Genomic DNA, 13178 nt, shown 5'->3' with positions numbered 1-13178 from the left:
AAAGGACAAAACAAACTAAAGGCTTGTTTGTGAATGCACGTAGCATTCAAAACAAAACAGATGAACTGATAGTGCAAATAGAAATCAATAAGTATGATCTAACAGCCATTAGAGAGACATGGCTATAGGATGACAATGATTGGGACCTGAATATTGCAGGGTACATGACATTTAGGAAGGACAGGAAGCTAGGAAAAGGTGGAGGGAATGGTCTGTTAATTAACGATGGTATTAACACAACAGAGAGGGATGAGCTAAGTTCAGGAAACCAGGATGTAGAAGCGGTTTGGGTCGAGATGGGAAGTGATAAAGGCAAAAAGTCTGTGGGAGTGGTGCGCCGGCCCCCTAATATAACCACATTGTAGTGCGGGGTATGAAAGAAGAAATAATGGGTGCTTGTCAGAAAGGTACGGAGATAATCATAGGGGATTTTAACCTACATATAGACTAGAAAAATCAGATGAGCAAAGGTAGCCGAGATAAGCAGCTCGCAGAATGTTTTCGGGATAGATACTTAGAACAGCATGTTCTGGAGCCAACCAGTGAGCAGGCTATATTAGACCTGGTATTGTGCAATGAGATAGGATAAATTAATGGCCTCATCGTGAAGGCGCCCCTAGGCAGCAGCGATCATAATATGATTAAATTTTACATTTGGTTTGAGGGAGAGAAGAGTGGGTCTAAGACTAGTATTTTAAACTTAAATTATGAGGGCAGGAAAGCAGAGCTAGCAAAAGTGAACTGGCAAAGCAGGTTAAGGGATAGGTTAATAGAGATGTAGTGACAGATATTTAAAGGGGTATTTCATAATACACAGAATGAATACATTCTAACGAGAAAGAAAAAGTCCAAGGGGAGGATCCACCATATGTGGTTAACTAAAACAGTTAAAGGTAGTATCAAACTTAAAGACAAAGCATATAATTGTGCAAAGATGGGTGGCAGGTCAGAAGATTGGCCAGATATAAAAAGCAGCAAAGACCGACTAAAAGATGAATAAGGAGGGAAAAATTAGAGTAGGAGAGAAAGCAAGCTCGAAAGAGAAAAACAGATAGTAAGAGTTTCTATAGATATTTTAAAAAGAAAAGTTAACAAAGTGAGCGTTGGTCCTATAGAAAGTGAGTCTGGGGAATTAACAATGGAAAATAAGGAGATGGCAGATGAATTAAACAGGTATTTTGCCTCAGTCTTCACCATAGAGGATACAAGTAACATCCCAGAAATAGCTGTAAATCAGGAAATGGAAGGGCAGTGGTACTTAGTAAATTGTTGGAACTGTGGGCTGACAAGTCCCCGGGTCCTGATGGACTTCATCTTAGGTCCTAAAAGAAGTGGCTCGTGAGATAGTTGATGCATTGGTGTTAATTTTCCAAAATTCCCTAGATTTGGGGAAGGTTTCATTAGATTAGAAAATAGCCAATTAAACTCCTTTATTCAAAGAGGGAGGGAGACAGAAAGCAAGAAACTACAGGCCAGTTAGCTTAGCATCTGTCATAGGGAAAATGTTGGAAGCTATTATTAAAGACCTTATAGCAGGGTACTTAGAAAAATTCAAGGTAATCAGGCAGAGTCAATATGGTTCTGTGAAAGGGAAATCATGTTTAACCAATTTATTGGAGTTCTTTGAAGAAGTAACATGTGCTGTGATAAAGGAGAACAGGTGGATGTACTGTACTTAGATTTCCAGAAGGCATTTGATAAGGTGCCACATCAAAGGTTATTATGGAAAAAAAAGTTTATGGTGTAGGGGATAACATTTGGCATGGATAGAAGATTGGGTAGCTAACAGAAAACAAAGAGTAGGCATAAATGGGTCATTTTCTGGTTGGCAAGATGTAATGAGTGGTGTGCCACATGGATCAATGCTGGGGCCTCAAATTTTTACAATTTATATAAATGACTTGGATGAAGGGACCGAAGGTATGGTTGCTAAATTTTCTGATGACACAAAGATAGGTAGGAAAGTAATTGTGAAGAGGACATAAGGGGACTACAAAGGGATATAGATAGGTTAAGTGAGTGGGCAAAGATCTGGCAAATGGAGGATAATGTGGGAAAATGCAGCAAGAATAAAAAAGAAGCATATTATGTAAATGGTGAGAGACTGCAGAGCTCTGAGATGCAGAGGGATCTGGGTGTCCTAGTGCATGAATCACAAAAGGTTAGTATGCAGGTACAGCACGTAATTAGGAAAGCTAATAGAATGTTATCATTTATTACGAAGGGTATTGAATACAAAAGTAGTAAGGTTATGCTTCAGTTATACAGGGCATTGGTGAGACCACATCTGGAGAACTGTGTACAACATTGGTCTCCCTATTTAAGGAAGGATGTAAATGCACTGGAAGCAGTTCAGTGAAGGTTTACTAGACTAATACCTGGAATGGGTGGGTTGTCTTATGAGGAAAAGTTGGACAGGCTAGGCTTGTATCTGCTGGAATTTAGAAGAGTAAGAGTCGACTTGATTGAAACATATAAGATCCTGAGGGGTAAAAGCAAAATACTGCGGATGCTGGAAATCTGAAATAAAAACAAGAAATGCTGGAACCACTCAGCAGGTCTGGCAGCATCTGTGGAAAGAGAAGCAGAGTTAACGTTTCGGGTCAGTGATCCTTCTTCGGAAGGATGCTGCTCAGGATGCTCCACAGATGCTGCCAGACCTGCTGAGAAGATCCTGAGGGGTCTTGACAGGGTAGATGTGGAAAGGATGTTTACCCTTGTGGAGAATCTCGAACTAGGGGTCACTATTTAAAAATAAGGGGTCGCCCACTTAAGATAGGGATGAGGAGAATTTTTTTCTCTCAGAGGGTCCTGAGTCTTTGGAACTCCCTTCCTCAAAAGGCAGTAGAAGCAGAGTCTTTGAATATTTTTAAGGCAGAGGTAGATAGATTCTCAATAAGCAAGGGGGTGAAAGGGTAGGCGGGAATGTGGAGTTGAGGTTACAATCAGATCAGCCATGATCTTATTGAATGACGGAGCAGGCTCGAGGGACTGAGTGGCCGACTCCTGCTCCTAATTCGTACGTTCGTTCCTCTAGACATTCAATGATGGTCTATCAAGTTTTGAGATGTTGGCTAAGCTTGGATTCAGTATTGTTTCCTCTTTTTTTTCTTGTTCTCCAACAAGGTAAGAAAATGAAAAGTCAAAAGATCTTGAAGACACTGCCTGAAAGGGCAGTGGAGGCAGATTAAATAGTAACTTGCAAAATGGCATTGGATGTATACTTGAAAAGGAAAAATTTACAAGCTATGAGCAAACAGCAGGGGAGTATGACAAATTGGATAGCTCTTTCAAAAAGTCAGTACATGTATGATGGGCCAAATGGCCTCTTGCTGTGTTCAAGACTTCTCCTAGCTTTGTACTGCAAGTTAAAAGGATTCAATTAAAACATTTGTCTTTCAATAGGAAAAAAATGGCCCTTCATAGCCTAGCAAGCCACTCAATTCAGGGGCAATTAGGGATGGGCAATAAATGCTGGCCTATCCAGAGATGCCCACATCCCACAAGCGAATAAAAAAAATGTTTTTGGCCTCATATAGCAAACATGAAAACAGGAGCTTACTGTGCAAGCAGTTATTTTATGACCTGCATGCCAATGGTCCCTAATGCAATACTGCAACATTCCTTCTCGCGGTCCTCAATTACAACACTGATTGCATGTGAAGTGAATTTAGGTAGTATTAGCTGACATCCTGCTATACAGTCTCACAAGAGATAAACATATAGATGGCTGGTTTCCAACACAGAAGTATTTCCACACTGCAATAGAACACTTCTGAGGTTGAGGCTCAGACACAATATTGACAAGAGAAGAGAAGCTTTAGCCTGCAACTGGTTGTGCTGTACCTCTGTACCTAACCTTAGATGCTGACACCAAGCCTGGAAACTTTCTAGCACTAACATACCTCGGGGTAATTTGTAACTTTGGCACCTGGGCAGTAACAGCAGAGCGGATTACCCATCCTTTATAGATTCTGCCTGATTTTCATTTCATTAATTTCCAGAGGTGAACACTGATTAATAAAAAGAAATAACTGAAGCCGGGAGGTGGGCAGGTGACCAACCCAATCCAAGGAGGCAGAATGGAACTTTATATGTGACGATTAGGTTGTGCGCCTCATTGTCATTCAAGTTTTCAACTTTAACTACCGTCGGCTGGATTCTCTGAGCGTCAGGAAACGTGGCAGCTTCAAGGCAAGAACTTGGTGGATTTAGGAGGAATGCCTTCACACCTACCTTCTGGGTCCAGCTGCCTACCTGCGAAGCCTCTTTGATTGGGCTCCCCGCCCCCACCCCACCCCTAACAACCTTCCCTGAGGCCTCAACCCATACCCCCACCACCCCCACCCCAATCACCAGGACCCGATCTCTGCACAACCACCTGGCCCCAAACCCCACCCCTCAACATGCGGCCTCTGATCCACCCACCCTCCCACGAGGTTCCGAACCTCCCCCATCATGATTGGCAGGCCACCTGACTGATTGAAGCCATACATAAAATTAGAGTCACACAAAATAGATGTTTTCAATGAAGCAGTTAGCATTTGGGCTTCCTAATTTAGAGGAGACCATGCTGTTCAATGACAGCAATTTATATGCATGGACTCGATGAACCAAGTGACCTCCTTCTGTGCCATAACAATTCTAATGACTTGCAGGAGAAGCATACGAATTGATGTCTCAAATGGAAGGAGTGCTTGGGGCCCTGGACAAAGTTACGCAAGAGATAAATGGATAACTGTTGCTTTCCCCGTGGTTGCATGGGAAAATATCAGGGGAAAAATAGTTGGCCGTATGGGTGGTAGAAGGGCAGTGACAAAAAGGGAAAGGGAATGGAAAATCTGCCTTAAATGTATGTTGCTGATCATCAGATAGCAATGAATATGAGGTGCATTGAAATGAGTGATTATTCTCCTCTCCCTTGATTCAAGTTTTAAAATTTCAGTGAATACGAAGTCTACCTATATGAATGAGCCTAAAAAGTTATTATAATATTTCATTTATATAGTGCCTATTCCATGAAAATGTCTCAAAAATGCCTCACATATAATGAATATCCTCTGAGGTGTACTAACTGTTATGTTGCAAACAAAGCAGGCATTCTGCCCCAGAGTGACAAACAACTACATGATGAATGGCCTGTTGGCATATCTTCTATGTTGCATTGGTTGAGGGAGGATTACTGGGCAGAGTACCAGGAGAAACTTTTATTCAGTTAGTGCCATGGGATATTAAGCATCCACCCGGATGGAACACCAAGATGGGATCTGGTTAGTTTTAATCTCTCAAAGGATGTCACTAAATTTCATTTTGCTGATATTTGTATGTTGCTTCATTCAAGTTATTGAATAATTCAAACTTTTTTAGTTCAGGAAATATTTTAACACATCAGGAACAGACTGTATTCTAACATTTGTTGCTCTTCTTTCTACTCTTTCCAATGCCAGTACATCATTTTCATGACATAGTGACCAAAACTGAACACAGGATTCCACATCATCAACTTAAAATTGTTTCAGGGTGTCCCCAATGTTAACACTGCATTTGGTAAATGAAATGTTGCTCATCAGATTGCAAAAGTGGTCTTGATGTGCCAGATCTGTTGGTACTTTTAGTCAGTCAAAGAATGCAGAGAAGGTAAAAACATTCAGCGAATTAGTTATTTTATTAACCATCTTAAAATAACAAGCTGACTTGGTCTGAGCTACATTCAAACCTTCAATACTTTCCAGCTTTACTATAAAAAACACCCACGGAAACTGTTCACAAACCGAAAACAGCACTTGTTGTATGTTCTTGAGGCTTCAACAATGTTGTGAATGCCACATTTATTGCCCATCCCTAGTTGCTCTAGAAGTTGGCCTTCTTATTTGAGCAATTGTTTTTAAACTGAACGGCTTCCTTGGTAACTTTAGAGGCAATTAATATGGACTAACATCACGTGCAGGTCAGACCAAGTAGAAGTGCAGGTTTACTTCCCTAAATGACATTAGCCAAGTCCTGGGGTTTTTATGATAATCTGGGAGACCTATCATCATTTTTTCTGATGCTGGCCGACAAATGACCAGATTCAATGAATTCAATTTCAGAACTTGCCATGGTAGGATTCAATTCATGACCTCTGGGTTTCTCCACTAATTTCTACTTTAAGCATGACTTACCACTGTATCCAAAAGACAGTCCAGTTGCTGATATTCACTGCAGTTCTGTAGGCTGAGAGAGGGATGTGTGGTGTTGTCATCACTGAAGTACCAAAGGAATTTCAATTCAATCCCCATAGCAACAAAGGCCTCAAAGCTATAGTCAGTTCCTAAGAAAACCTTCTCTAGGGGACTTGTTTCATCAGCATCAAATGGAATACAGGATGGGATCTGCTCAGTCATTTGCACAAGCTTTACTTCAAGAGCAGTAGGTGCAGGGTCCAAAACCATAACGCTGATGTTTTTCTCCTCCCTAGAGATCTGATTGTCTGCAAGAACAGCTGAGGAATTAAAAGCAGAAACTACCAATTATTAATGAGCAACAATTCTCAGGCATGCAAAGGTCAATGCATCTAAACAAAACTTGTTGACTCAGTGCTGGTAGTTCCGACTGTACTCCATTTATAGACATGGAGACTGATTATAAATTTTCCGCAGTACTAAGTAACATTATGTCCCCTTAAGTGTCCCTTAAAGTATTTTCTGACATCAGAAATTCTACTGTGATCATCTCATACAAAAGCATACTTGGAAGGAGTTACCATGACAGAGCAGTTAAGACCACAGTTTAGTTCATAGACAAAAATACAGAAAGGACTCTTTCCCAAATGGGATTGGAATACTTAATTTCTTTTTACGTGTCTTGCCAAACAATAATTTGTATAATGGCATGAACAGTAAGACATCAGCATCAAATATGTTACAGATTGCATTGGTAAAATCACACTACAGTAGGTGTAGTATTTTGTTGACGTACTTACCCTGAATGTAATTAAAATGGAATTTAAACTGCTGTTTCAGAACAGACTATACTTCACAAATCAGAAATGAAGTCTACCACAAAATATTAACATTTCCTCTTTAAAATATGATATAATTTATTAAGGAGTGCCAAATAAAATCACTATTTTTTGAAAAACCTTTTCTTAAAAAAATCAGAAATATTTTGATCACTTAACAACTGGAGGAATTCACGACAAGTCCTTTCAAAATTACAGATGGGACAATTCAAAAAGCTTCCTCTTCACTAATCAAAGAGCTGTTATTGTCCACAAAGATCTGTTTGCAGTTTGGACACAAATTAATTTGTTTTCCATCTTGGCCCAAAATACTACAATGGAAAGTCATTTCATGTCAATATGAAGCCTAATACTCATTAGATAATTTCAGTGAGAACACTGAATTCCTATGGCTCGTTACACACATGCTGCAATAGTTCAAGGGAAAGATCCAACACCACCTTTGCAGGGCAACGAAGGAAGGGCATAAAATGTGGCTTTATCAGCATCACCCACTTGCTGGGAACATAGTATTTAAATACTGTCATAAACAACTGGTACATCAGTACAAGTATCTGGTTGAAATGCAAAATATATAATGTGAAGTTCAGTACATCTAATTTTTAATATTCTTGTAATTGAAACTGAGCCTATACTTCACAACCACCAGAAACATTAAGAATTCCTGTCAACTGTATTTCATTTGGCAACAAATAAACAATAGAAAGCCACAGTACAGCTGTAGAACTTACTTATCAAATAGCTTCCAGGCTCAGTGTAGATCCAGATAGGAGATGAAGAAAAGAATCCATTGGAGGTGACAGTGGCGTTCAGGGTGCTCTGGTCTGTACTATCCCAATGAATTTTCACTAGCACATGTGATAGGTCAGTTGCATTGAGAGTTCCAGTATCTGAAACAAGACATCTGAATGAGGAATGAAGCACAACACTATCTGCTTTTGGTCATACATAGGCCTACCATAAGCAAACACACAACTTCAGTAATCTGGAATAGTTACCCATTTAGAACACTTAACTTTTTAAAAAATGTATTCACCATTATCCTCATTTTGTTTTCCTCAGGGAAGGGATAAAGCATAATTGAGCAGAGTCTCTAGGAAGTGTTTGAAAGGGAGGTACAAGGCAGAGATGTTGAGGGAGGGAGTGCCAAAACATGAGCTCAATGGCTTGAGGAACTGCCAACAGTGAAACACAGAATGAGGAGTCAGCCAGTGTCAGTGGAGGAGAATATGCACACAGGGATCAATGGGTGAATAAGGTTACTAAGATAGGATGAGGCAAGATCGTGGAGAAATTTCAAATGAAGCGCACATATCTTGAAGTGAATTTGATGGAGCACAGGAAATCAGTGTATCTCGCTGAGGACAAGGTGATTGGGGTTTGCGTCTTTCTACGAGCTGTAGTCTTCTAGGAGCATAGGGTCAGGAGTAGGCCATTCAGCCCATCGAGCCTGCTCCACCATTTAATATGATCATGGCTGATCATCCACTTCAATGCCTTTTTCCCACACTATCCTCATATCCATTTATGTCATTGGTATTTAGAAATCTGTCAATCTCTACTTTAAACATACTCAATGACTAAGCTTCCACATCGAATTCCAAAGATTCACAACCCTCTGAGTAAAGAAATTTCTCCTCATCTCGGTCCTAAGTGGCTTCCCCCTTATTTTGAAATTGTGTCCCCTGGTTCTAGATTCCCCAACCAGGGGAAACATCTTACCTGCATCTACCCTGTCTATCCCTTTAATTATTTTGTAGGTTTCAATGAGATCAGCTCTCATTCTTCGAAACTCTAGAGAATACAGGCCCAGTTTCCCAATCTCTCATCATAGGACAGTCCCACCATCCTGGGAACAAGTCTGGTGAACCTTCCTTGCACTCCCTCTATGGCAATAATATCCCCCCTAAGGTAAGGGAACCAAAACTGCACACAGTACTCCAGCTGCGGTCTAACCAAGATTCTAACTTGAAGCAAGACTTCACTGCTCCTGTACTCAAATCCTCTTGTGATAAAGGCTAACATACCATCAGCCTTCTTAATTGCCTGCTGCACCTGTATGTTTCTGGATGATCAAAGGAAAATGTAATTAAATGAACCTGAAATAATCTCTTAAATTTAATGCTTCTAATTTTGGTTCATTAAATCTCCCTCTTTCTTTTTTCTTAACTTCCTCCTCTCTCATATTTAATCTCCCTTCTGGTCTACTAATTTTCTCAATCAGTTCGCTTGTATTTTAAATTTTTCTGCAGAGCTTTTTATTTTTCTTGTGATTACTGCTTCTCCCACATACGCACTGCTCCTTTCCCTCCTCATTGATTTTTTCAGCTGCTGATTGGAAGACCTTCAGCTTGAACTTCAAGTTACTGAATGGAAACTATTGTATGTGATGAAAATTTCATACTCAGAAGTTATTGGATAATAGTACAAAATATGGGTAGTTTGGTTGACCCTTTAGAAAAGTTAAAATCCCTCCTGGACGTTGATGGAAAAAATAACAGCAACTCGAGAAAATTCAAAAATGACTCCAGTCAGCTTCAATAACTGTGTGTGGATGAACAGGATTTCAATGCCCTCCACAACTGAATATAGTTTGCTAACGTGTACTATCTAGGTTCATACAAAGAATGGCTATTTAGTCAAGTGCCAAGAGTTGCTGGCTCTTGTGAAAGGGTACTCCAGCATAAGGCAGTAACTTTGGGACATCATGAGAGAAAGCTAAGTGCCTGGACAGGGGATACATACGTGGCTACATTTTAAACTCTTCCCAAGATACAAGAACAATGCATTTCTAACTGCATTATCATTTCTCTAGGAACAAATTACCTATCCTCATTAAAATCACCAGGGCTTCTCTAGAGTTGAACGTATTCCTGGAGATTTGATTGTGTGATCATGTGAGACTTGCCCGTAATTTGCAACAGTTATAAAGGTTGGCTGTTCTGTAGTTGAGTGTCTTTACTCTATGTGAGCATTTATAAAGACATTTTTATTCATTGGCAGAATCAGAATGGGTATCAGGAAATTTCCCGGGTGCCTCCATGAACAGTTCTACCACCCTAGAGTTGTGCTCTCTGATCGCCTACCTCTGAGCAATCAAAGTTAGTCAATTCTTAATGATCTTGAACAAATCAAAGCTGGAAACACTCAGCAAATCGGAAAGCATTAGGGTTGGCAACCCTGCCACATACAAATGCATTGGGAGCTTAAGTGTAGGAATTTAAATGTCATTCATGCTCCACTTCAATGAAAAATGACAGTGGAAAACATTTATTCAGAGGAGAAAACTATGTCCAGCAGTGGTTTCCAACACTTCCACGCCAAAAGTACCTGATAGTTTCCTCATGGGAAGGCTGCAGACTTGGGAAAAGATGCAGCAAAAAGGGAGAAGAAGGCAAGTAAAAAAAGGAACTGATCGAAAATAAAATGTTGCCACAAATAAGTACTAAAAATGGCTACTACTACAGCCAAAATACAACATCATACACCTGCCTAAAGAGAGGTGGGCACATTTGGAGCTCCTGGGTTGAAAGTGCAGAGTCAGGGAGGGGCAGTGGTGTGTGTGGTGTAATGAGGCAGGGATGAAGAACAGACACCCTTGGGCATGTTTCCAGACCCATGTACCCCAGATCCACCAGGAAACTGGTGGGACAGGGCCAGAAAGACGAAGCCATATTCATTAACTGCCACCTGACTTGTCTTCCATGGCCTCATGGATGCAGATGAGTTACGTGGGTATCTCTCTGACGGGATCGTGCTGCACTCAGAGAAAGCGCTTTTCAATGAAGAAGATAGTGTATTTCTCACCATCCTACTGAAAGTGCTCGATAGGGTAGACATTGAGAGGATGTATCCACTTGTGGGGATGTCCAAAACTAGAGGTCATAAATATAAAATAGACACATATAAATCCAACAGGAAATTCTGGAGAAACTTCTTTACCAGAAAGTGGTAAGAATGTGAAGTACACTGCCACAAGGAGATGTTAAAGAAAATAGCATAGATGCACTTAAGCAGAAGCTAGTTAAGGACACAAGGGAGAATGGAACAAAAGGATATGCCAATAGGGTTAGTTGAAGTAGGATGGGAGGAGGCTCATGTGGAGCATAAACACCAGCATGGACTTGTTGGGCTGAATGGCTCATTTCTGTGCTATACACTGGGTGTAACTCATAAGCTTTATCTGCTGGAGCATTATCACAGTACCTCCTCCTTGAGCTCAAACAGTAACAAATTTCTGCGACTTATTGATCGAGCTCTGATGCAAGGGTCAAAGTCCTATCTACTACTCAACAACCTCATGCAAATAGTCTCAACACAGAAATACAGGCAGGATCTGCTTTTTTTTATTTAATAGATAAACTAATTTTCAATTTTCTTACATCTATTTCTGTTCATTTTTAATTAATGAAATTCCTTTAAATTCCCTGTGACCCAATTTAATAAAAAGGATCTTTCCTCTTACCAATGGCTTTTCCAACAGGACTAGCCAAAGAGCCACACACTTCCAGCATGAATGGTTTCCTGGTTTGTACTTGGTCTGCAATAAGTGTGAGACTAAGGTTCCTTATGTATGGTCCAACTGTTTGATACACCGCCATTTTATTTTCACCATCTCCATATAACAAGCAAACAAAGCCAAAGCATCTGTCAACAATAAAAAGATTGCATTTAGAAACAAACTAAACACGAGTCAAAAGCAACTCTCAATGGAGGAAAACATGATGACAGGACAGGATCAGCGTTTTTAAGGCAATGAAAGTGACCGAATACATAGATGTAGAAAGGTTGTTCTTTACACCTGCTATAAGTGATCCATGAAAAATGCTTGGCTAGCTTTACCCTAATTCAAAATGGGCCCAGACCCATAGCACAAAACTGCCCGAAATCCATCACAAATTGCCAATTGCACTCAGAAGCCAAAGAACTGATAGTGGAGAAGCAGAAAAAATGACACGGATGTAGTAAATAGATGGTGCTTTGTTACTTCCAACGCAGACATAGCTAACTTCAAAAGGCACATAAAATAATTCTGAAAATAAAAAGTTACCACACTTGTTTATAACATTACAGACTGGGAACAAGTTTTTCACAATACATTAAGCAAACCTAGGCAAGCACTCTCAAGGAAACAGGTTACAATGTACCAGAAAAATTGGTATTTTGTACTCATCAAATAGTGTGTTAATTTATTTTTTAAAATATATAGTGTATACATAGATAAAACATGAGCTACTTGTCCTGCAGAAATTATTCCTTTCACCTGGACAGTTGCAAAAACAGATTTTTTTTCAAACTGACTACTGTCTCACTGGCATGCAATCGAAGACTTGAATGGAGTGTGTTGGCAGCATCTGCGGCCCTAGTGAATTAACAAGATAGATAGATCTTAACCACAGTTCTACTTTATCTGTGTTGGGAGAACTACCACAGGTTTGATGAGTATAATGTGTCTACAGCTTCAAATGCAAACAACAAAATAAATAAAAACAGAAAGACACAGTAAGTCAGTCAGCACCTATAAAGAAAAAAGGACAGGTTAACATTCTGAATATAATAAAACAGAAACAAACAGCATATCATTCAGCATCTTAAAGTTTGATTTACTGCTACAGTTATATAGCCTTAAGAGGGAGATTTAATAAAGTAAAACATACATCGCCACAGCTTTTACTTTATATTTCCTTGATTCCAATTTATTAAAGCATTAGTAATGGCATTCCACCATTTAGACTGTGCCTGTTGGAGAAATAGAAGATTAAGAGCCAGAAGAGGACTGATGGCTGATATGTAAAACTAGTGTACAAATAATTAATTTGTGCACCAATTCCAAGTTAATACAAACTTAAGACCCTCATCTAAAAGGTTTGAGGATGTGGACATTGCTGGCAAGACTGCCATTTATTGCTGCACTTTCCTGCCTTTTCAATTCCAGTGCAACACAAATTAGAATTTTTTATATCAATGGGAGTTCGGTAGTACAGAAAATACAAGACAAAAAAACAGTATTCATTTACCAGTCAGCCACCAGTATCATTGCATTTATTACAGCTGTCAGCCCCAATATTTCTGCCATGCCCCTGATAATGCAGCATTGATTGTCTTCCATTATATCACCTTAAAAGAGAGTAAAACTTTACTAGCTATAAGTAGTCACGTTATATGCATGGACTACACC

The 13178-nt window shown here is 39.8% G+C and overlaps 1 protein-coding gene across 6 annotated transcripts in view; it reads right to left on the bottom strand.

Annotated features, from left to right (window-relative positions):
* The window catches only part of LOC137347091 (polycystin-1-like protein 1), a 433612-nt gene that overhangs the window by 317723 nt on the left and 102711 nt on the right, over positions 1 to 13178 (bottom strand). For all 6 annotated transcript variants that reach the window (XM_068011179.1, XM_068011196.1, XM_068011185.1 and 3 more), the window contains exons 4-6: positions 11466 to 11647; positions 7732 to 7890; positions 6162 to 6481 (exon numbers count right to left, since the gene is read on the bottom strand). In XM_068011179.1, the coding sequence (XP_067867280.1) occupies positions 6162 to 6481; positions 7732 to 7890; positions 11466 to 11647 (661 nt within the window). The remainder of the gene's footprint in view (positions 1 to 6161; positions 6482 to 7731; positions 7891 to 11465; positions 11648 to 13178) is intronic.

This window comes from Heterodontus francisci, chromosome 2 (genome assembly GCF_036365525.1).
Source record: "Heterodontus francisci isolate sHetFra1 chromosome 2, sHetFra1.hap1, whole genome shotgun sequence".
NCBI lineage: Eukaryota > Metazoa > Chordata > Chondrichthyes > Heterodontiformes > Heterodontidae > Heterodontus > Heterodontus francisci.
Note: the sequence above shows the minus strand (reverse complement) of the source record. Positions and strands in the feature narration are given on the sequence as shown.